The sequence below is a fragment of the Panthera tigris genome, chromosome A3 (genome assembly GCF_018350195.1).
Source record: "Panthera tigris isolate Pti1 chromosome A3, P.tigris_Pti1_mat1.1, whole genome shotgun sequence".
Lineage (NCBI taxonomy): Eukaryota > Metazoa > Chordata > Mammalia > Carnivora > Felidae > Panthera > Panthera tigris.
Window position 1 is genome coordinate 104,763,966 of NC_056662.1, and position 25,179 is coordinate 104,789,144.

The window sequence follows — 25,179 nt, forward strand, 5'->3', positions numbered from 1 at the left end:
GGCTTTCTGCACTCTCCAAGAGCTTGTTTTTTTGTTTTTTTGTTTTTGCCTTTCTTGTCATGAGACCCCGGCTTCTTCTTCCCTGATATACTGAAGAGGGCATGTTATAAATTAGGCGATATCCGGGCAGCCCGTCTCCTGGCGCAGGGTCCTTGGGCTGAAGCTTAAGGCGACGGCAGGGAAGGCAGGGTCCTTCTCTGAGGCAGTCGCGCAGGCACCGGCTGCGGGTAGCCGGTCACCGGGCGTCATGTATTACAAGTTTAGTGGCTTCACGCAGAAGTTGACTGGAACATGGGCTTCCGACGCTTACAGCCCTCAGGTACAGGTAGCTCCAGGCCCTCTCGGACAAAAGTGGCTGCCCGAGCCTCTGTGCCAGGCAGTCGTGGCGCCGGAACCGGGTGGGGTTTCTGCCTGCGGTTCGGTTTAGCTCGGCACCATCCCTCCCGGCGCCTCTCAACATCTTGCGGCGGCCATAAAGGCTCCTAATTCTGTAGCTGCTTCCCCGTCGGGGCTGGCCCGGGGCGGAAGTTGGGCCTGGCACTCAGCTGGGGTCAAGGTGACCTCCGAGGTCGCTGCTTCTGGGTCTTCGGGGTGGCTTGTGGGGTCGGCGTGGCCCAGAATGCGACCCCGAAGTTCGGCTTTGTCCTTTTTAAGGAGCTTTCGCTTTTGGTCTCCTCGGTGCTCCATTGCTTACCCCGCCCCGTGTAGCCCAAAAGCCTCATCAAAGCACGAGATTGGAGAGCTGGGATGACAGCCCCGAGGGAAGCCATAGGGGCAGGAGAGGCTGTAGGATCAGAATTAAGAGACCTAATGGGTTCTTTCAAATGTCCAGGTGAGCCTGGGCAGTTACGTGTAACGACCTTAACGTTTCTCAACGGTGAAATGGTTGATGGCCGTTATTTGAGTCTAAAAAGTATTCCAATTTCATTCAGATTTTGCCTGTTGAAGTTTGTCTCAGTGGTAGACTTTTTTTTTTTTTTTTTTAAAGTTATTTGAGAGGGAGCGCGGGCAGAGAGCCAGAGGGAGAGAGAATCCCAAGTAGGCTCCATACCATCAGCACAGAGCCCAAATGGGGGTTCCAGTTCACAAGTGTGAGATACCACCTGGCTGAAATCAAGAGCTTAACCGACTGAACCACCCAGGTCCCCCTTCGGTTGTAGACTCTTAATATGAGCTAACATCGTGGCTTTGATGCTTTGATTTTATGGCCTTTCCCAGGATTACTTTATCGTGAGCTTAGTTTCATCTAGGGCAGCTTTCCTACAGGTTAAATGAAATGACTGGCAGTCTTTGGCAGGTGGTTGATACTTGATAAGTGGTAGCTATTCTCCAGAAGTTGAGTGTTAGATACCATCATATTCCTTATCCTCATAGAGTAGTGTGGGAACGGTTCGTGAAATACGCAGTTGGAAAACTGGACTGGAATAGTAAGGATCCTAGGTGGGGTGTAAAGAATGCTCTATTATGTTACTTCCTCCTTTTTCTGGGGGACACAGCGGCTTGTCTAAGTGGGGAAGGTGTTTAAGAGTAATTTCAGTCTAAGATTGGACGTGCTGTTAATGTTAACTAGGGTAGAGAGGGAAAAAAGGGCAAGTTTTGGGGGGAGTGTGGGGTTCGGGAGGAAGGGTCCAGGTTTATAAATGTTGACCATTTGATGATGTCATGTTTGGTACCAGCTGGATTTATGAATATGAAGTTTAATAGAGCTGGGTGTCTTCAGCCCATAATTGGTAGAATCTGTGGTGGTGAGGGGATCATCCAGGGAGCATATAAGGAAGAAAGGTGGGAAGATGACTAGGCTACAGAAACGCGAAGCGGAGGGTAGAGGAGGAAAATTTATCAAAAGAACAAACCAGGTGGGGCGCCTGCGTGGCTCAGTCGGTTGAATGTCCGACTTCGGCTCAGATCATAGTCTTGAGGTTCAAGAGCTCAAGCCCAGCATTGGGCTCTGTGCTGACAGCTGGGAGCCTGGAGCCTGCTTCAGATTCTGTCTCCCTCTCTCTCTGCCCCTCCCCTGCTCGTGCTCTCTCTCTAAAAAATAAAGAAACATTTTGAAAAAAACAAACCAAGATTAGAAGGGAAACCATCCTGGTGGTGTCACTGACGCCAAATGGGGTCAAAGAAAGATCAAAGGAGGTCAAAGAAGGAATTGTCCATAGGGATTTATTTATTTTGTAGATTACAGGGGAATAGCCATTTCTATCATATTTGTTTCAAAAGACATGTAGTTTTCATGCACTGATCTTAAATGTTACAGTGTAATGAGTTGTGACAAATGCATACACTGTAACCTCCAGCCCTGTTAACATATAGGACATTCCATCACCCCTAGGAAGTTCCCTTCCCTACTCAGGTTTTTATAAATAGTTTTGCATGTTTCTGAATTTCAGGGAAGTGGAACCACATGCTACTCTTTTATAAGGTTTTTTTGTCCTTCCATACTGTTTTTTGGTTTATTTTTGAGAGAGTGATAAAGTACGGCAGGGGAGGGGCAGAGAGAGGGAGACTGAGAATCCAAGCAGGTTCCAGGCTCTGAGCTGTCAGCACAGAGCCCGATGCAGGGCTTGAACTCATGACGCGCGACCATGACCTGAGCCGAAGTTGGATGCTTAACCAACAGTCACCCAGGCGCCCCAGCATATATTGAAATTAGCTCTCAGAGATTACCCTGAGATTAGCAGAGATTTTTACCCTGAAATGCATGTGGTACAGATAGGGCCTTCAGATTTTTAGCACCTCTTAAATTGTGTTTCTCTTGAGAATTTAAACTTCTTAGTCACTTAAGGATTTCCTTTCCCCCCCCCCGGATCTGTTTTTATTTATTTATTTATTTTTAGAGCGTGAGCAAGTGGAGGAGAGGGGCAGAAGGAGAGAGTTAGAGAGAATGTCCCAAGCAGGCTTCATGCTTCTTAGTCACTTAAGGATTTCCTTTTTTTTAAAATCAGTTTTTAAAATTTTTTGTTTTTATTAAAAAATTTTTTTTGATGTTTATTTTCGATAGAGTGCGAACAGGGGAGGGGCGGAGAAAGAGGGAGACAGAATCTGAAGCTGAGCTGTCAGCACAGAGCCTGATGCGGGGGCTCGAACTCAAGAATTGTGAGATCATGACCTGAGCTGAAGTTGGACACTCAACTGACTGAGCCACCCAGGCGCCCCGATTGATTGATTGATTGACTGATTGATTGAGAGAGCTCGAGCAAGGGCGGGGAGAAGGTGGAGAGAGAGGGAGAGAGAAAATAGCCCAAGCAGGCTCCACGCTATTTGCGGAGCCCTATGCGGGCTTATCCCAGGACTCTGGGAACATGACCTGAGCCGAAATCAAGAGCTCTTTGACTGAACCACCCAGGTGCCCAAGGATTTCTTAAGCTATGTTGAAAGAAGTGATACTGTGTAGACTTTATCTATGGATTTCAGAGTGCTTGTGACAGGCACACACCCCACCCCACCCCCAAACCAGGTGTTCTGGCTTTGGTAATTAGGAGTACTTTAGTTTTTCCTTTCCTGGAAACGTTAACAATGTAAAATGTATATGTTTGTAACTCTCAGTATTTCCTAAAGTGAATAAGCTAACATGCATTGAATAACTTGGTATAGAAAGGCTAGTTTGCTAACAATGGTACAGGTAGATCAATTTGATAAGTAATTGTATTTTCCAGTGGTTGATAGAAAAGTATTTTCCTTTTTGTGTCCTATGTCAAAATAAATTGAGGCTAATAAACACGGAAAGATGCTCAATATCATTAGTCATTAGGGAAATGCAAATCAAAACTGCAGTGAGATACCACTTCACACCTGCTAGAATCAGAAGACAGACAACAGGTGTTAGTGAGAATGTGGCGAAACAGGACCCCTACTGTATTGCTGGTGAGAATGTAAAATGATTCAGCTGTAGCAGGATTCTCCCACAGGAGTGGTGACACCAAGGCTTTTCTTTCCAGGAAGCAACTTTATTCTTGCCCACACTGCTCAGTTGGGTTTGTACTCAAAGCACTGAGCCCTGAATGCCACGTGGTGTAGTTTTTTAAGACGTTTTTTTACTTCTTTGTCTCCCATATATGGTAACACACAAACATATAGTTTGATTAAGTGGTCTCCTGTTAACAAGGTCGTGAGGGATGTTGTCATTTATGCGTATAGGTCAGGTTGCCTTGAGGTTTTTTTCTTTCCTTAGGGAGGGGACCCTACCACACAGCCACTTTGGAAATAGTCCAGTAGTTTCTTAAAAAGTGAACATTTTGGGGTGCCTGGGTGGTTCATTCATTTAAGTGTCCGACTTTGGCTCAGGTCATGATCTTGCAGTCCATGGGTTCGAGCCCCGTGTCGGGCTCTGTGCTGACAACTCAGCCTGGAGCCTGCTTCAGATTCTATGTCTCTCTCTCTTTCTCTCTCTGCCCCTTCTCCACTTGTGTGCACACTCACTCTCTCTCAAAAATAAATAAACGTTAAAAATTAAAAAAAAAAGAAAAAAGAAACGTGTTTACCTTATGACCCAACAGTTCTTCTAATTAAGAGGGCAGGATGACCTTCTAGGTAAAGGGACTTGTGGGAGTGATGGGGTGGGGGCTGCTGCAGGGGAATCACTGAGTAGTAAGTTTAGCTGTGGTAGGTGGAGATAGGTCATGAAGGGTATAGGATGGTAGGACTTAATTTTGTGAGAAACAAATAGGAATTTGCAAAGCGACTTGATGCAGGAAGTTGTGGTAGAGTCTTATCCAGAGGTTGGAACAAGGACATACTTCTTACCTTTAGTTGCGTGAAGGTTTATGATGGAGGAACAAGTATCATAACCAGAGCTGTGCTTCGAAAAGTTAGTCTACTGGGAGAGACCAGTGAAAGGATGCCTCTTATACCCATAGAATAGTTCAGGGTCTTCTGAGTGGGAAAGGAGAAACGGACGTCTGGGAGATAAGGACTTAGTGACTGATGAGGGAGATTGTGGAAATGAGAAAGGAGGACTCTGAGATGACAGTAATGAGAGGAGGGTGGTGCTGTCCTTAAAAACAGGGGGCTCCTGAATAGATTTGTGAGAAACTGGGTGAATTTAGGACTTGCAGAGTGTGACGTGTCTGGGAAACATGGAGGTGGTGATATCTAGCTGGCAGTTAGGAACAACTTGAGTCACTGCAGATTGAAACTTGATTCTAGTCCTAAATCAGAGGGCAAGAGGTTTTCGGTTTCTATCAGTTAAAAAAAATTTTTTTTTAAATAATTTGTTTTTGAGAGAAAGAGAGAGCACGAGCAGGAGAGGAGCAGAAAGAGAGGGAGACAGAGTCCGAAACAGGGTCCAGGCTCTGAGCTGTCATTACAGAGCCCGACGCGGGGCTCAAACTCAGACTGTGAGATCATGACTTGAGCTGAAGTCGGACGCTTAGCTGACTGAGCCACCCAGGTGCCCCTAAAAATTAAAAAAAAAAAATTAGGTAATTCTCTTATTTCTTCTCTTTCTCAAACCTAAAAGGTAGAGCAAAAGGGAAACTTGGGCCAGTCAACTTCAGGGGGGAAAAAAATCAAGCGTACGTCTCTAAAAATTTGGAGCAAGTAGTAGGAGCCCTTGGCTGCCTCGTTTGGTGGAGCTGGCTCTCTTGGATCTTGGGGTTGTGAGTTTCAGTCTGTGTTGAGTGTGGAGACTACTTAAAAAATAAAATCTTAAAAAAAATTATTTTGGAGCAATTAGACTAAGGCGAATTCAACTGCTAAATGGTTGTGGTTGAATGGTTTTAACTGTAGGGGTAGTGATTGTGTAAACAGCTAAGAGATTTGCTATTAAAAAGCAAAACCGGGGCGCCTGGGTGGCTCAGTCAGTTGAGTGTCCGACTTCGGCTTGGGTCATGATCTCATGGTTCGTGAGTTCGAGCCCTGCGTCAGGCTCTGTGCTGACAGCTCAGAGCCTGGAACCTGCTTCGGATTCTGTGTCTCCCTCTCTCTGCCCCTCCTCTGCTTGTGCTCTCTCTCTCTCTCTCTCTCTGTCTCCAAAAATAAACATTAAAAAAAAAATCAAAAAAAAAAACACAGCAAAACCTGTGATTTCCATTTGGTCTACAGTCCACTATTTTAAGAACAGCATTCATTCACTAGTTTTCTTCTTCGTGGGAGGTATGGGAGGCTCTGCCATCAAGTGCTGATTTGGTTTACATGACTTTGGTTCTGAAATACTCAAGTCTACATTGTTGTGAAGCTATAGCTTATTTATACTTACAACAAATATTTATTGAATGTGCTTTTTGCTTTTTTAAGTCTAGGAAAGTAAGAGCAGTGAACAAAACCTGCCCTCATGGGGCTTCCATTGCAGTCGGGGAGACACAGTAAACAAAGTAAAATACAATATACCAGGTGCTGATAAGTGCTGTGGAGAAAGAGGGTAAGTGGGAGGACATGCCGTAAAAGGGTGGTGAGGGAATGTCTCACTGAGAAGGTGACACATGGGCAAAAACCTGAAGGAGGTGAGGGTGCCAGCCACGTGGATACCTAGAGAAGAGCATTGTAGGTAGAGGGAACAATGCCTGATGCCTGGGAGATTTAAGGGGCTTGTCTAGTGGGCTGGGGTGGAGAGAGGGGATGATGTTGGTGGTGGAGTGGTGGGGTTTGAAGGGTGCATCTCACGTGGCCCTGGAAGCCATTGTAGTAATTTTGGGTTTAGCTCAGTGAGATAGGACGCTTTGGGAGAGGTTTGAGCTGAGTAGTGATCTCTCCAATCACTGGTTGCTGCATTAAGAGTAGAATGCAGGGTAGCAAGTGTGGAAATGGAAGGAGGGTGAGCAGTTAAGAGGGTGTCATAAAGATCCAGGGGTTTGGGGGCACCTGGGTGGCTCAGTTGGTTGAGCCTTCGAGGCTTGACACCGGCTCAGGTCATAATCTCCCTCTTTCTCTGCCCCTCCCTTGATCTTGTTCTCTGTAAACTTAAAAAAAAAAAAAAAAAAATCCAGGGGCTTGGACCAGAGTATGCATTGGTGGAGATGGGTGAGACGTGGTCAGATTCTGAATAGATTTTGAAGGTAGAGCCATAAGGATTTACAGTGTGTGTGCAGAATTAAGAATGATTCTAAGGATTTGGGCCAGAAAACCTGTAACTATGCTGTTGTCAGTTTTCAGATGGGGAGGCTCATAATTGTATATTGGGACAGCTGCAACCCTGGAAGAGGCATGCATGAAGGGATTTCCTTTCCTGTAAATACAGCTTCTTGGTTAATTAAGTCCACTCTTGAGAACCCCAGTGTCGGTCTTGTCTAGCTGCCTTGAAACATTGGAAACATTGACTGCTCTTAAATTGTTAGGAAGTTTAATGACAGATAGATGAATATCCATTCCTTTTATTGGTGGGGCCAGGACAGTTGAATTATTGATTGTATGGTATAATAAAATTGTGTAGGTTTGAATCCCATCTTCCTAATGGAATCTCTGAGCTTTGTTTTAATCATCTGTAACTTGGGCTGATAATACCTTATTTACAGGGTTGATGTGAAGAATATTCATGAAGGTTTTGTAGGATTCTGAGGATGTAGAATTTTATGATGTTAAAATATGCATATGAAGAAAGATTGGAGGAGAATATACAGTTCATAATGGTTGATGGGATAAGGTAATGGGATTATAGGTAATTTTAAAATTCTATATTCCAAACTTTTACAGTATTCTAAATGGAAATACGGAATTATTTAAAACCATTCAGATGGTTGATACTCCTGTTTTCAGATATTGTTCAACAGCTGCTGTAGTTCTGAATCACTTGATGGGTGAACAAACACTGAGCAATTAGGTATAATCCTTTCTAAAAATGCTCCACATTAGTCCTGTCAAAACAAGAATTTAATTTCAAACCATTTTTGGAGATGCTTGGTATAAAGGATTTTTCAATTTTTGCATTCAAGGAGAAATCCTTAGAGGAGAAAATACAGAGCTCACATGTTAAAATTTTCAGTTCAAAGAGCGATCCTTTTTTGCCTTATCTCAGTCGTTAGGACTTCTCTTCCCATCTCTGAATCCTTGTGAGTCTGAGTGTATTATATTACTAAATTTAGACTAGTGGCTTACTCACCAAACTTTACATGAATTATTGCTTTTAAGCAGTAGTTGAGAGGGGCAGTGGGGGCAGGTAGTGGAATACTTAAAAACCCAAGTCTCTCAGGGGCGCCTGGGTGGCTCAGTTGGTTAAGCATCTAACTTCAACTCAGGTCATGATCTCACAGTTCATGAGTTCAAGCCCCACATTAGGCTCTGTGCTGACAGCTGAGAGCCTGGAGCCTGGTTCTGAATCTGTGACTGACTGTCTCTCTGTCTCCCTCTGCCCCTCCTCCACTCACACTTGCACGCATGTGCACACGCTCGCTCACTCTGTGTGTGTGTGTGTGTGTGTGTGTCTCTCTCAATAAGTAAATAAATAAATGTTAAAAAAAAAATTAAAAAGCAGAAAACAAACCAAGTCTCTGGACTTTAGAGAGGCCTGAATTTTGGCACTAAACTCCATCTTTTTTGCAACATGCTCTTAGGCAAGTTACCCTCTCTGATCTAGTTTTCTCCTCTATAAAATAGAAACAGTAACATCTTGGTAGGTTTGCTGGCAGGATTAAATGAGATGATGCTGTGAAATGCTTGACAGGATGCTGGGTGTATAACAAGGGCTCAGTAGATAATTAGTGGCTGTTATTCCATAACATTAATGTCCATAATGGCAGAGATCGTATCTGTCTTCTTCATCGTATATTTTCACTAAGTGTTCAGTAATATGTGCTGAGTGAGTGAATGCAGTGCAGATAATTCCCATTTGTGTGACTATGTCAAAGAAATAGAAACCAAGTTTACTTTTGGAGGGGGGAGTTTAATTGAAGTGCAGTTGATTTACAATATTAGTTTTAGGTGTATACAACGTAGTGATTTCACAATTATATACATTACAAAATGCTCACTACAGTAAGTGTACTTACTATCTGTCACCTTACAAAGCGATGACAGCATTATTGACTATACTGTACTTTTCATCTTCCTGGCATGTATTTTATAACTGGATATTTGTACCTCTTTATTTCCTTCACCTCTTTCATTCTCTCGATCCCCCTCCCCTCTGGCAACCACCAGTTAGTTCTTTGTATTTGTGGGTCTGTGTATATTTTTTGTTTATTTTTTAGATTCCACACCTAAGTAGAATAATAATGGTATTTGTTTTTTTCTGCCTGACTTATTTCACTTAGAGTACCCTCATTCCTATCCAGGTTGTTGGCCAATGGCAAGATCTCATTTTTATGGCTGAATATTACTCCACATCTTCTTTATCCATTCATCTATTAGTGGACACTTAAGTTGTTTTTGTATTTTGGCTATTGTAAATAATACTGCAGTAAACATAGGGGTGCACTTATCTTTTAGAACTGACATTTTTGTTTTCTTTGAGTAAATACCCAGAAGCAGAATTACTGGTTTGTATGGTATTTGTATTTTTAATTTTTTGAGGAACCTGCATTACTGTTTTCCATAATGGGTGTACCAGTCTGTATTTCCATTAACAGTGGATGAGGTTTGTTTTTTCTTTACATCCTTGCCAGCACTTGTTGTTTCTTGTCTTTTTGATACTTGCCATTCTGAGTGGTGTGAGGTGATACCTCACTGTGGTTTTGATTTGTATTTTTCTGATAATTAGTGATATTGAACAACTTTTTATGTTTCTGTTGGCCGTCTGTAAGTCGTCTTTGGAAAACGTGTGTTCCAGGTCTTCTGTACGTTTTTTTGGTATTGAGTTGTATAAGTTCTTTATGTATTTTAGATAATAACCCCTTACTGGATGTATCATTTACACAGATCTTCTCCCATTCAGTAGGTTGCCTTTTTGTTTTGTTGGTTTCCTTCACTATGCAAAAAGGTTTTCAGTTTGACGTAGTCCCAATTTATTTTTGCTTTTTTTTTTTAATGTTTATTTATTTTTGACATAGAGACACACACACATAGAGCATGAGCCGAGAGGGGTAGAGAGGGAGGGAGACACAGAATCCGAAGCAGGCTCCAGGCTCTGAGCTGTCAGCACAGAGCCTGATGTGGGGCTCGAACTCACAGACCGCGAGATCATGACCTGAGCCAAAGTTGGACGCTCAACTGACTGAGCCACCCAGGCGCCCCTAAAGATTGGTGCCACATCTGTCAGGCAGTGTTGACAGACTTATCAAAAATGATATTTCCACTCTGCTTAATAGTTCTCTGCTTCTTTCTGTCTCATGGTAGTTCCTCGAGGGCTTTGACAATCAGCAGAGGCAAGAAGGTCCCACTTTAATCTGGGTTTATCTATTTGGAATGGTGAGTTTCGCTGTAATCCCTAGATCCTTCCAATCACCAATTGCCTTGGCTATGTCATCACCAACCTTTTTTGGAGTCAGACTCAGGCAGCTGATTTGTGGGTCAGGGCAGACATGGCATTCAACTTTCCCACCGGTGCACCTCCATATATGACTTTGATCTCATTAGGGTTGAACTTAGGTGGCCTGGTGAAGGTGGCTGGATGAACCCAGATTTGGGATGACCAAAAACAGTTGCACCTTCACCTTCTCCGCCAAAAGTCAAAAGCATTTTTTTTTTTTTTTTTAAAGTAAGCTCTAGGGGCACCTGGGTGGCTCAGTTGGTTAAGTGTCCAGCTTCAGCTCAGGTCATGATCTCACAGTTCATGGGTTTGAGCTGCACATCGTGCTCTGTGCTGACAGCTCAGAGCCCAGAGCTTGCTTTGGGTTCTGTGTCTCCCTCTCTCTTTGCCCCTCCCCTGCTCGTGCTCTGTCTCTCTCTGAAAAATAAACATTAAAAAAATAAATACAATAAAATAAGCTCTACACCCAGTGTAGGGCTTGAACTCATGACCCTAGAATCTAGAGTCACATGCTGTGCCACTGAGCCAGTCAGGTGCCCCCAGTTTCATTCTTTTGCATGTAGCTGTCCAGTTTTAATAACACTACTAATGAAGAGACTGTCATTTCCCCATTGTATATTTTTGTCTCCTTTGTTGTAGGGTTGACCATATAAGTGTCAGTGTTGTATTTCTGGGCTCTGTATTCTGTTCTGTTGATCTGTGTTTTAGAGCCAGTACCATACTGTTTTGATTACTGTAGCTTTTAGTATATCTTGAAATTTGCGATTGTGATAACTTTAGCTTTGTTCTTTCTCAAGATTGCTTTGGCTATTTGGGATCTTTTGTGATTCCATACAAATTTTAGGGTTATTCTAGGTCTGTGAAAAATCTTACTGGTATTTTGATAGGGATTGCATTGAATATGTAGGTTGCTTTGGGTAATGTGGGCATTGTAACAGTATGAATTCTTCCAATTAATGAGCCTGGTATATTTTTCCATTTATGTGTGTCTTCAATTTCTTTCTTTACTGTCTTAATAGTTTTTGAAGTGCAGGTCTTTCACCTCCTTGGTTAAATTTATTCCTTAAGTATTTTATTCTTTTTGATGCAGTTGTAATTGGGATTGTTTCCTTAATCTCTCTGCTTCTTCATTGTTAGTAGATATCAAAATGCCACAGGTTTCTTTAATTTTGTATCTTGTAACTTTACATGTATTGTAATAGTTTTTTGGTTGAGCCTTTAGGGTTTTCTTTTCCTTTTTATTTTTCTTTTTTAATTTTTTTATTTTTTAGAGAGAGAACATGAACAGGAGAGAGGGACAGAGGGAGAGAATCTTAAGCAGGGCTCAGTCTCACACCCTGGGATCATGACTTGAGCTGAAATCGTGAGTCAGACACTCAGCTGACTGAGCCATCCAGGTGCCCCTAGGGTTTTTCTTATGTCAGCTGCAAATAGTGAAAGTTTTTACTTTTCTCTTACCAATTAGGATATGTTTTATTTCTTTTTCTTGTTTGATTACTGTGGCTAAGACTTCCAATACTGTGTTGAATAAAAGTGAAAATGGACATCCTTGTCTTGTTCCTGATCTTAGAGAAAAAGCTTTCACTTTTCACCATTGAGTATGATGTTAGCTGTGGATTTGTTATATATGGTCTTTATTATGTTGAGGTATGTTCCCTCTAAACCTACTTTGTTGAGAGTTTTTATCATGAATGGGTCCGATGTTTTGTCCGATGTTTTTTCTCATCTGTTGAGGTGATAATGTGATTTTTATCCTTCATTTTGTTAATGTTGTGTATCACTTTGATTTGTGGATATGAAACCAATCTTGCATCCTGGAGTAAATCCCACTTGATCGTGGTGAATGATCTTTTTAATGTATTGTTGAATTTAGTTTGCTAATTTTGTTGAGTATTTTTTGCATCTGTATTCATCAGAGATACTGGACTATATATATCTATATATATCTATATCTATATACATAAAATTTGTATTGTCTTTGGTTTTGTTATCAGGGTAATGCTCGCTTTGTAGAATGAATTTGGAAGAGTTTTTTGGAATCATTTGAGAAAGATAAGTGTTAACTCTTTTTTCTTACTATTTTTTTATTTAAAAAAAATTTTAACATTTATTTTTAAGAGACAGTGACAGAGGCATAGAGAGAGGGAGAAATAGAATCTGAAACAGGATCCAGGCTCTGAGCTGTCAGCATAGAGCCTGACATGGGGTTTGAACTCGTGAATCGCAAGACCATGACCTGAGTTAAAGTCAGATGCTTCACTGACTGAGCCACCCAGGTGCCCCTCTTACTATTTTTTTTTTTAACATTTATTTTATTTTTGAGAGAAAGAGAAACAGAATGTGAGCAGGGGAGGGGCAGAGAGAGAGAGGGAGACACAGAATCTGAAGCAGGCTGCAGACTCTGAGCTGTCAGCACAGAACCTGATGCAGGGCTCGAACTCATGAACTGAGAGATCATGACCTGAGCCAAAGTCGGATGCTTAACCGACTGAGCCACCCAGGTGCCCCTTAACTCTTCTTTAAATGTTTAGTAGAATTTGCTTGTGAAGCATGTGGTCCTGGGCTTTTCTTTCTTGGGAGGTTTTTTTTTTTTTTATTACAGATTCACTTTGACTGCTAATAATTGGTCTGCTCAGGTTTTCTATTTCTTCCTGATTGAGTCTTGGAAGAATTGCATGTTTGTAGGAATTTATCCATTTCTTCTAAGTTGTCCAACTTGTTGGCATATAATTTTCATAATAGTCTCTTATAATCCTTTGTATTTCTGTGGTGTCAGTTGTAACTTCTATTTGTGATTTTGTTTGAGTTCTCTTTTTCTCGGTAAGTCTGGCTAAAGGTTTATCAATTTTGTTTATCTGTTTGCAGAACTAGCTCTTAGTTTCATTGATCTTTTTTAGTCCCCATTTCACTTATTTCTACTATTAGTCTGTGTTTAACTTCGTTCTACTATAATTGTTATTTTCTTCTTTCTACTAACTTTGGTCTTTGTTCTTTTTCTGGTTCCTTTAGGTGTAAAGTTAAGATTGAGATATTTCTTGTTTCTTGAAGTGGACCTTCATTGTTATAAACTTCCCTCTTAGAACTGCTTTTGTTGCATCCCAGAGATTTTGAACATTGTTTCCATTTTCATTTCTCCATGGATTTTTAAATTTCCCTTTTGATTTCTTCTTTGACCCATGGGTTGTTCAGGAGCATGTTGTTTAGCCTCCATGTGTTTTTGTTTTTTTTTTCCATTTTTTTCCCTGTAATTGATTTCTGGTTTCATACTGTTGTGATTGGAGAAGATGCTCTGTCTTATTAAATTAATTGAGACTTGTTTTGTGGCCTAATATGTAATCTGTCCTGGAAAATGTTCCACGTACACTTGAAAAGAATGTATATTCTGCTGTTTTGGGATGGAATATTCTATATATATCTGCTAGGTCTGTCTGGTTTAATGTTGTTCAAAGCCATATTGATTTTTATGTCTGGATGCTTTATCCATTGATGTAAGTGGGTTGTTAAAGTCCCCTGCTGTTATTGTGTTACTGTCAATTTCTCCCTTTGTGCCTATTACTATTTGCTCTGTATATGGTTCCCCTGTGTTGGGTGCATGGATAGATATTTACAGTTGTTATATCGTCTTGTTGGATTAATCCCTTTATATAATGCCCTTCTTTGTCTCTTATTAGAATTTTTGTTTTAAAAATTTTTTAATGTTAATTTATTTTTGAGAGAGAGAGCTCTCACATGGGTGGGGAAGGGGCAGAGAGAGAGGGAGACACAGAATCTGAATCAGGCTCCAGGTTCTGAGCTGTCAGCACAAACACCAATGTGAGGCTCGAATTCACTAACTACACAATCTTAGCCTGAGCTCAAGTTGGACAGTTAACCACCTGAGCCACCCAGGTGCCCCTTTACTGTCTTTGCTTTAAATTCTACTTTGTCTGACATAAGTTTGCTATCCCAGCTTTCTTTTTGCTTCCATTTATGTGGGGAATATATGTATTTTTTATATCCCTTAACTTTCAGTTTGTATGTGTCTTTAGGACTGAAAGAGCCTCTGGTAGGCAGCATATAGATGGGTCTTGTTTTTTATTCATTGAGTCACCTTGTCTTTTGATGGGAGTATTTAGACCATTTACATTTAAAGTAATAATTGACAGGTTTATGCTTATCGCTGTTGTGTCAATTGTGTTCTTATTGTTTTTGTAGGTTTTGTTTCTTCTACTTGCTTCTCTTGTAATTGATGACTTTAGTGTTTTACTTGGATTCCTTTCTTTTTATTCTTTGTGGATTTTTATAGGTGTATGGTTAGCATGAGGTTCATATATAACATCCTAAGTATATAGCAGTCTATATTAAGTTGATGGTTGCTTAAGTTCAAACACATTCTAAAAGCACTACATAATAAACCCTCCCCCATGTTTTATGTGTATAATGTCATATTTTACATCTTTGTATTTTGTGACTATCAGTGAATTAAAAAAAATTTTCTTTAATGTTTATTTTTGAGATAGAGACAGAGTGTGAGCAGGGGAGGAGCAGAGAGAGAGAGGGAGACACAGAATCTGAAGCAGGCTCCAGGCTCTGAGCTGTCAGCACAGAGCCTGACGTGGGGCTCGAACCCATAAATGGTGAGATTGAGCTGAACCCATGACCTGAGCTGAAGTCGGATGCTTAACTGACTGAGCCACACAGGCACCCCAACGAATTTTTTATTAATACTTATTTATTTTGAGAGAGAACACAAGCAGGAGGAGGAGAGGGGCAGAGAGAGGTAGAGAGAGAATCCCAAGCAGCCTTCATGCTGTCAGCGCAGAGCCTGACATGGGGCTTGATTCCACGAGTTGTAAGATCATGACCAGAGCCAAAATCAAGAGTTGGACACTTAACCCGCTGAGCCCCTCAGGCACCCCTCAGCAAATTTTTTAGATGTAATTGATTTTACTACTCTTGTCTTTGAACTTTCATACCAGTTTTATAAGTGATTGATTTGCTACCTTTATTATGTTTGTTTTTACCAGTAAAGTTTTTTTCCTTTCATAATTTTCTTTTAGTTAGGGCCTTTTCTTTTCCACTTAAAGTCCCTTTAACATTTCTTCTGAGGTTAGTTGAGTGGTGATGAACTTCTTTAACTTTTGTCTGGGAAACTCTTATTTGTCCTTCAGTTCTGAATGATAATCTGGTCAGGTGGAGCATTCTTGGTTATAGGGTTTTTCCTTTCAGTCAATGCTTTGCATATATTGTGCCACTCCTTTCTGGTCTGCACTGATTTTGCTGGAAAATCAGCTGATAGCCTTTATGGGGTTTTCTTTGTACATAATTAGTTGCTTATCTCTTGCTCCTTTTAAGATTCTGCCTTTAATTTTTGACACTTTGTTGTTACTGTGTCTTGGTACGGACCTTCCTGGGTTCATCTTGTTTGGGACTTTCTCTGCTTCCTGAACCTAGATGTCTGCTTTTCCCAGGTTAGAGAAGTTTTCAGCTGTTATTTCTTTAAATAACTTTTCTGCCCCTTTCTCTTTTTTCCTTCTAGGACCCCTATAATGTGAATATTAGTACAGTTGACATTGTCATATGGGTCCCTTTAACCTATCCACATTTTTTTCTTTTATTTTTTAATGTTTTTATTTTTGAGAGAGAGTATGAGCAGGGGAGGGGAAGGGGCAGAGAAAGAGAGAGAGAGAGAAAACACAGAATCTGAAGCAGGCTCCAGGCTGAGCTGTCAGCATAGAGCCAGATGTTGGACTTGAACTCGTGAACCATGAGATCATGACCTGAGCTGAAGTCAGGTGCTCAACCTACTGAGCCACCCAGGTGCCCCATCCTCATTTTTTCTTATTCTTTCCTTTTGCCGTTCAGTTTGGGTGCTTTCTGTTACTTTGTCTTCCAGATTCTTGATCTGTTTATCTGTATCTTCTAGTCTGCTGATTCCTTCTAGTGGTTTTTCATTTCAGTTACTGTATTTTTCAACACTGATTGGTTCTTTCCTAGTTCTTCTTTGAGTTCTCTTAAACTCTTTCTCAATTCCGGTGAGCATCTCTATGACCATTGCTTTGAACTCTTTATCAGGTAGATTGCTTATCTCCATTTTTTTGGGGTTCTCTTTCTGAAGTTTTGTTCTTTTCTTTGGAATGTATTCTTTTTTCTCATTTTGTTTGACGGTCTATGTTTGTTTCTATGAATTAGGTGAAACAGTTACCTTCTCCAGTCTTAAAGGGGTAGCCTTGTGTAGGAATGTGCCTTGTATAGACTGTGTGTGCCTGGTGGCTTTGTTTGGCTAGAGCTGTAGTGGGCATGGGCTGAGGGCACATTCACAGGGCACATTCCCTGTGGGATGGTGGGAGCTGGGGTGAGTTCAGACCAGGTGGTTCAGGAGTGCTTGGTTCCAGTGCTGCCCTACTGGGACAGCAGGAGCTGGGTTGTCCTCAGGCTCTCCACCTTGGGCCTCTCCCTAGTGGGATGGCTGAAAGAGCCTCTGGGAGGGCAGGTATGGGTTGGGGTGCTCTGCGTAGGGAGTACCCTGGCTGGCTGGCTGGAGCTGAAGCAGATGCAGGCCCGGGGTGTCCCAGGGTGCTTCTTGCCTGGGCCACCTTGGTGAGATAGCTAGGGCTGTAGTTGGTGCAGGCTGGGGTAGCACCTTGGTGGGACCGTTGGAAGTGAGGCAGGTGCATGTGATGGCGGACACCTGGAGCTGATGTGTGGGCTAGGGCCTGGGGCTAGAGGGTACAGGCTGGCTAGAGTGCCTGCTCCCATCTGCACTATCAAGGTAGAGGGGGGAACATAATGGTGCTTGCTAGCACCTTCTAACCGAAGAGAGTTCTAACAGTTCCCCTACCATTTAGTAGTTGCTCTAGGGTTAATAAATGGGTTTCCTTCACTTACAGTCTATTTACTGTTTATACTGTTGTGTGTGTGCGGTTTTTTGTTTTTTGTTTTTTTGTTTTTTTGTTTTTTTTTTGCCATGGCTCAGGTTGGGTGAATCTGTGCAGGCCTATCTGTGCTATTCCTCCCTACTTCAGTTCCTCCTATCAGGGTGGGATTCCTGTTGTTACATTCCTGTTGTTAAATTTCTATTGTTAACACCCCCCTTCCCCCCATCTCTGTCTCCAGCTGTTCTCTGTGTGGTCACGCTATCCTTTGTTGTGTGGAAGCTGTTGAATCAGCCTTCAGTTCTTATTCAGGAGGAATTGCTCTCTGTGTAGGTGTAGATTTGGTGTGTTCCTGGGAGGAGGTGAGTTCAGCGTCTTTCTATGCTGCCGTCTAGGACCGAAACCCAAGTTTGCTTTAATACTTTTTTGTTGCCCTGTTGATCCTAATGCTTACCTGGTAGGAGTATCATTGAGGCTTTCAATAATATGATCTTTAGGTCTTGTCAGTTATAGGTAAATTTATATTTCTTTGAAGAGATCAAGAACCAGGGGTCTGACAACTATGTTAATTTGAGCAAAGGGTTTTTTTTTTCCTCCTTCATCTGTAAAATAGAAGAGGGTGGGCTTGAACTCTGCTTCCTAACTTTAAGTTTTTATTTTTTGTAGTTAGAATTTAATATAAAAGGATGTGTTTTATTGGTTTGTAACTCTAGCTCCTATCTTAATGTGCAGGTTATTTTGGAGAACCATCTTGATCTATATTTGCCACTGTAGATTTACTCCATCAGATAGAAAACCAGAGTTTCCCTTGGGTTCCTTTTTTTTTTTTTAATAGCTTTATTGAAATATAATTCACATACCATACATTCACTCATTTAAAGTGTACAACTCAGTGTTTTCGTGTAACCATGTGCAACCATTACCGCATTAATTTTAGAGCATTTTCATGCCCTTGAGAAGAAACCTATAACCTGCAGTTATCACCCCCCTATTGCTTATTCCCCAGCCCTAAGCAGCTGCTTATCTACTTTCCGTTTTTCTAGGTTTTCTTGCTTTGGACTTTCATATGAATGGGATCATATAATCTGTGGTCTTTTGACTAGCTTCTTTTACTTGGCATAGCCTGTAACAGTACTTTGTTTTTCTTCCCCTTTAAGTTCTTTTTAAGCCTGTGGGTCCTTCTATCCATATGGCTCTAGGAGTTGCTAATAGCAAACCTGTGTTAACTCCCAAGTCTCATTCTGTTTATATTTATTGACTGTAAATATTCAATGTTAAGCACATATTTATTATGCTGTTTTTTCAGTGGTAGATACTATTACTTTTGTATACATGTCACAGATGAGAACATTGAAATTTCCTTAAGTTTTATTATTTGTTTTTTAACTTATGGGTTTATTAATGCCGGAAATTTCAATTGCTCTAATTTTTTTGTTTTCTGGTCCTGAAAGACAAGTCTCTTACCATTGCAGGCTCTTCCAGATCGGGCTTTTTCTTTACAGTGTGTCTGGAAAGTTTCTGAAGTCTACTCTGGGGTTAGAAGTCCTGTGTTAGTACATCAGGTCACCCAGAGGAGAAAAGGGACAGCCAGGTCCCTTTTGAAATGTAGCCAAAAGTTCATACAGATTAAAAATGTTTTATTGAGGGGCACCTGGGTGGCAGAGTCAGTTAAGCATCTGACTTCAGCTCAGGTTATGATCTCACCGTTCATGAGTTTGAGCCCTACATTGGGCTCTGTGCTGACAGCTCAGAGCTTGGAGCCAGCTTTGGGTTCTGTGTCTCCTTCCCTCTGCCCCTCCCCCATTCATTTTCTTTCTTTCTCTCTCTCTCTCTCTCTCTCTCTCTCTCTCACTCACTCACTCTCGCTCTCAAAAATAAAAATCTTAAAAATGTTTTATTGATTTGATAGGAAGGTAGATATAATAGGTTTTCTGGAAGCTCAGATTGGGCTTTTGTGATTGTTTGCTTCTCTCTCCCTCACCTCAAACCCCCATCTTAATGGCAGGGAATTCTTGATGGGGTTTGCTGTGGGAAAGTGTTTTGTTAAAAGTTTAAGGACTTTAAATCTTAAAATTAAAGGCCTTGTAATGCATACTTGGAGAGCCTTTCCTTCCCTCTTGTGTGGTTGAATGACTGCCTCCATGATTTCAGATAGCCTGCTTGTTGAAGGTTGTTCATATGCCCAGACATGCTTTCAACTTGACATTTTCCTTTTTCTTACAGGGATTAAGGCCTGTGGTTTCCACAGAAGCACCGCCAATCATATTTGCCACACCCACCAAACTGAGTTCTGATTTTACTGCATATGATTATGCTGGGAAAAAACAAAGTTCCTGAGCTGCAGAAGCTTTTCCAGGTGAGAGAAAACACTAGAGGAGACACTAGAGAATGACTTGTTATTTTGGCAGTGAGTTTTCTTCTAATTGTTTTTGCTTGCTTGATATTAAAATTCACTGAGCTGTTAGAAGAGGCTCTCTTGGGTTTGCTGATCAACAGCAGCCAGAATTGGATTTCAGAATATTATTAATGTTAATCTACATACAGATAATTGAGAGGTCAGTGGCCCGGCTGCATCTCTGGTGCTGTGGGAGCGAGTGTTTGTTATTGCTGTTGCTAGAAGGTAGCTTCCCGTATCCTCAGAAATATGTGCAGATTCAGGACTGGCTTGGGGACTTTTGGTCAGGTTAATCCCTTTTTTTTTTTTTTTTAGGTTAATCCCTTTTTAATCTGATAAATAAGACTTGATTGGGCATTTGGAGTCTTGAGTTATAGTGGGGGAGGGAGTTTGGAGACTGTGCAAAATAATGGATTAAACATTTTATGGAGACTCTCTTTTTTAAAGGTTTTGTTATCTTTTTAAGTAGGCTCCAGGCCCAGGGTTTGAACTCACAACCCTGAGATTAAGAGTTACGTGCTCTACCAGCTGAGCCAGCCAGGCGCCCCTAGAGTCTTTTTCTTTTTAAACAAGGGTTTACCAGCTTAATGGAAAGAAACTGAATACAACATGACTTGAGCCTACTAACTGACCTGGTGTGCTCAGATATCACTGACTAATGATCAGAAGTCAAACTAAATGTGGAGCATGTCTTGTGCCTGCAGTCATTTAGCTGTGGGTTACTTTTGCCTTTAAAAGAAATTCACCAGTGCGACTGGCCTAGTTAAGCAATATATGATAAATTCCTTAGAAACTTGAAATTTGTTGCATGCAGGTTCCTGAGGCCCCATTTTGGAGAATGACTTTGGCCTTCCAAGCTTTAGCTGCGTATTTAAGAAAATGTACACCACTGTTGAGTCAGGATTCTAAGGGATTGGTGGTTTTTTCCCCTGCAGTGTGTTGATGCCTTAGTTATGAAGACCTATTAGCCTAAACTGTAAAGTCTTCTTATTAACCATGTCCTTGATAATCCTTGCTTTCCAGAAGTCCGACGGTGTGCCCATCCACCTGAAACGAGGCCTGCCTGACCAAATGTTGTACCGGACCACCATGGCGCTGACAGTGGGAGGGACCATCTACTGCCTGATTGCTCTCTACATGGCTTCGCAGCCCAAAAACAAATGAGTTAGGCTGCAGAGGACTGGTTTGCTTTTTGGCATAAACCCTTTGAATTTTCATTTTTCATTGTTGTGTCAACATTTTCTTTTTTACTTGAATGGTTTACTTAACATTTTCCCAGAAAAATAGATATTAAGGCCGTATTTTGGTTTGTTTATGAAATGCACATGGTCCATCAGAGCTCATTGGATAGTTAAGACTATTGTTTAAAGAAATGCTGCTGCTCTTTGAGCTCCTGATTTCCCTGGAGATTCTGGACGAAGGTTGCACACAGGCTCATTAACAGCAGTCTGTGTGGAGATCCTTAGGGACTTATGGTGGTGTTTTTGAGCATGGGGTGCAGAAGCCTTTCTGGATTTGGATGTGACTGAGGAAGGAAGACAGAGGCCAAGGCCAGGAGCATGAAACAGGAGTTTGAGTTAGTAGACACCTTAGGGACTTTTCCTTCTTGTGACAAAATGTTGAGAAAAATTATTTGTTGCCTGCCTCTATTCATTGGGCAGTTTGTTTCCAAGGGTTATTTGCCTCATCTCCGATCACTAGTGAAATTTTATGTGTAATTGTTATGTATTTATTCCACCTTGGGAACAGAGAACACCTGTTTAGTGTTGCACTTTGGAGCAGTGTGTTTTATTAATGCAGCTGTGACACAGATTCTCCTTTACCTTTTCAAAATGTTATGGCTTTAAATTGTGATTTATTTTGAATGTGGAATAAATACATGAATGAAAAATATAAATTTTGAAGTCCTTTTGAATGACCTTTCAGAATACTTTCAGAAAACCAGAGGCATCTTAAACCTGAGTCTAATTTCTTTCTTTTTAATTGGGCACCAGATAATCTTTACAAAGTAGTTCCTCAAAGTCAAGTAATAGGCCAATGGCATATTGATGATTACCATATGGTTCCTTGTAAGAAACCAGCTTGCCCCTTCGTGAAATGTGCCTGTAATACACAGTTCTTTAGACATTAATTTCCTGTGCTGTCACAATTGGTAGATTTCACATACCCTATATTAATGCTGAGAAAAGGTGGGATTTTATTTTATAGAAAGTGGTAGTCTGTATCTTGCCATAGCAAAGAAGAGTGACCTTTTACTAAGGATAAAATAAACACTCACTAGCATCCTCACTGGCTAGGAAGCCCTTATTTGCCTATACAAATCTAAACTGTATTCTTCTCTGGTATTTCCCCCAAGTTTTTAGTTTGAAAACTTTCAGACTACAGGAAGATTATAAGAATAGTATGATATACACAGTATATCCTTCACTTAGCAATAATTGCCACCTTTGCCTTTTCTTGCTCTCTTACAAATGGCGGGCACACAATGAATGTACGTAAACACATTTGTTTTTTGCTGGATCATTTAAGATTAAGCCATGCAATTGCAATAGTTCAGCCATAATTCCTTTAGGCAGTGTCTCCTAAGAATAAGGACATTCTCCTTCATGATCATAACATAGTTGCCACACTCAGATTAACATTGATAACAATACTATTTAATATATATTCTATATTTAATTTTCCCAGGTATCACAATGATGTATCCTTTATAGTTGTGTTTTTAAAAATAACAACTTTATTGGGATATAATTCACATACCATACAATTCACCTATTTTTTTGTTTGTTTATTTTTGAGAGAGGGAAAGCTTGAGCAGGGGAGGGGCAGAGAGAGAGGGAGACACAGAATCTGAAACAGGCTCCAGGCTCTGAGCTGTTAGCACAGAGCCTGATGGTGGGGCTCTAACCCACGAACCATGAGATCATGACCTGAGCCGAAGTCGGACGCTCAACCGACTGAGCCACCCAGGTGCCCCCAATTTACCTATTTAAAGTGTGCAATTCAGGGGTGCCGGGGTGGCTCGGTTGAGTGTCTTTTTTTTTTTTTTTTTAATGTTGACTTATTTTTGAGAGGGAGGGAGGGAGGGAGAGGGAGAGAGAAGCAGGCTTCAGGCTCTGAGCCGTCAGCACAGAGCCCAATATGGGGTTTGAACCCATGAACGGCGAGGTCATGGCCTGAGTGGAAGTTGGATGCTCAACCGACTGAGCCACCCAAACTCCCCAAGAGTCCCACTCTTGATTTCATCTTAGGTCATGATCCCGGGGTCTTAGGGATTGAGCCCCCTTTGGGGCACGCTGAGCATGGAGCCTGCTTAGGTTTCTCTCTTTCCCCCCACTTCTGCCCCTCCCCCTCTGCTTCTGCGCACACACACTTGCTCTCTCAGAAACATTTAAAGTGTACAGTTGAGTGGTTTTTATCATATACAGAGTTGTGCAACCATCACCACAATCAATTTTAAAATATTTTCATGACCCTAAGAGGAAGCTCTCTGCCTGTGCCTGTTAGCAGTTGTTCATCTTCCTCACCCTACCTCCTAGCCTTAGGCAACCACTGATCTCTATTTTCTGTCTCTATAGATTTTTTTTTTCTGGGTATTTTATGTAAATATCTTTTTTTGTTTGAGAGAGATCCAGCACACAAGAGGGGCAGAGAGAGAGAATCCCAAGCAGGCTCCACACTGTCAGCATCAAGCCCGATGTGGGGCTCAATCTCACAAACCTGTGAAGTAATGACCTGAGCCGAAATCAAAAGTCAGACACTTAACCAAGCCCAGGGGCCGCCCAGGTGCCCCGTAAATATCATTTAACGTGTGATCTTCTGTGACTGTTTTCTCTCATTGTAATGATTTTGAGGTTCATCCATGTTGTGGCATTGTGTCAAAACTTCATTCCTTTTCGTGGCTGAATAATGTTTCATTGTATAGACACCCCACATTTTGTTTATCTGTTCATCAGTTGATGGATTTGGGTTATTTCCACTTTTGACTACTATGAATATGCTTAGATGGAAGTTGATATACAGGTTTTTGAACAGGCCTGTGTTTTCGTTTCTCTTGGGTACCTGTCTAGGATATACCTAGGAGTGGAATTGCTGGGTCATATGGTAACTCCGTGTTTATTTTTTTGAAGAATTGCCAGACTTCCTAAATCAGCTTTATCATTTTACATTTCTTCCAGCAGTGCCAGTTGGCTTTTGTTTTTAGTTTCAGGATCCATTCAAGGATCACACATTGTCTTTAATTGTCATGTCCCTTTAGTCTTTTTTGATCCAGAGTAGCCCCAGTGCCCTTCGTCACAGAGTTCGGAGAGTTCAGGGCGGTGTTTTGCAGAACATCCTTCAACTTGGATTTGTCTTACTGTCTCCTTTTGATTGGGTTGAAGTTAAAACATTTTTGTCAGGAATTCTTCATATACGATGTATTCTTACTATATCAAGTGGCACTCGATACCAGTTTGTCCCATTATTGGCAATTTGAAGTTAGGATAACTTAATTCAGCTGTTGTCTGTTAGATTTCTCCCTTATAAGATACCCTTTCCCTTTGTAACTAGTAAGTAATCTATGGGGTGGTAGTTGAGACTGGGAATATCCAGTCCTCGGCAGTGTTGTACCCAGTATAGTAGTCCTTGGTGATTCTTGACTGAATCATTTATTCCTTAAGGTGGTTGTAAAAAAGTGATTCTGTAGTCTGTCATTCCTTCTACACTGTTGACATTTTCCTGGGAAGCTGGGTTACCCCCACTCCTTTAAGAAGCTTTAGTGTAATTTCCTCATTCACTATAATAACCATCCCTGTCATTAATCATTCCAGTGCTTAAATGCAGCCCAGACTTTGCTTCCGTGTCCTTTTGACATGCCCCATCCGTGTTTGTGTGTTTTCTGTACGTTCTGACACACAAGATGCTTTCTATGCTTACCTTGTTTTTTTCTCTACCCTAGTTTCCTCTGTTTACTTTCAGATATGTTCTATTTTTATATACGGGTGCATTTTCCTTCTCTGCCTGTTTTATTTTTGCCTAAATGGTACTATACATTCCTACTAGTCAGTCATAGTCTGGAACTTGTTCTCTGCCTCATTTTTGTGAATTATATTCTATTTTATGAACACACCATAGTTTATTTAGTCTCCTTTTGATGGGTATTTAGTCTTAAGTTTTTTGCTTTTATAAACACTGCTTTAATATATAACCTTTCCATCTCATTTTACATATTGTTGAATGTATTTGTAGGATAATTTCTAAAAGTGAGACTGTAAGGCAAAGGGGATGTGTGTTTCCAATTTTGATAGCTACTCCTTACTAACAGAATAGTGCTGGTGTTTGTTCCTGTTTAGCTGTGATGAGGGTGCCTGTTCCTCCTCCCTTTTGCCAGCAAAATGCTGTATCAAATTTTGTCTTTGCCATCCTGGTAAGTGGTAACGTTTCTTTGGTTTACATTGTCTTTCTATTATAATGAGTGATGTTGAATATCTTTCTTTTATTTAAAATTTATTTTTAACTTTTAAAATCCTTTTTTTTTTAAGTTTATTTATTTTGAGAGAGAAATCAGGGGAGGGGCAGAGAGAGGAGTGAGAGAATCCTAAGCAGGCTCCTTG

The 25,179-nt window shown here is 41.1% G+C and overlaps 1 protein-coding gene and 1 long non-coding RNA gene across 3 annotated transcripts; both read left to right on the top strand.

Annotated features, from left to right (window-relative positions):
• Positions 1-141: 141 nt before the first annotated feature.
• LOC102967026 (cytochrome c oxidase subunit 7A-related protein, mitochondrial) lies at positions 142-21,482 on the top strand. The gene is given in 4 exon segments (XM_007082388.3): positions 142-319; positions 19,414-19,506; positions 19,508-19,546; positions 20,609-21,482. Coding segments are annotated over 4 exon segments (345 nt in total). The 5' UTR covers positions 142-247; the 3' UTR covers positions 20,750-21,482.
• On the top strand, positions 1,152-12,373 carry LOC122237393. 2 transcript variants are annotated; one of them, XR_006215912.1, is made up of 3 exons: positions 1,152-1,427; positions 6,235-6,358; positions 12,331-12,373. It is a non-coding gene; the product is annotated as an uncharacterized LOC122237393 (long non-coding RNA). The 2 variants fall into 2 exon arrangements; XR_006215911.1 differs by lacking the exon at positions 12,331-12,373 and adding an exon at positions 7,449-8,080.
• Positions 21,483-25,179: the final 3,697 nt, after the last annotated feature.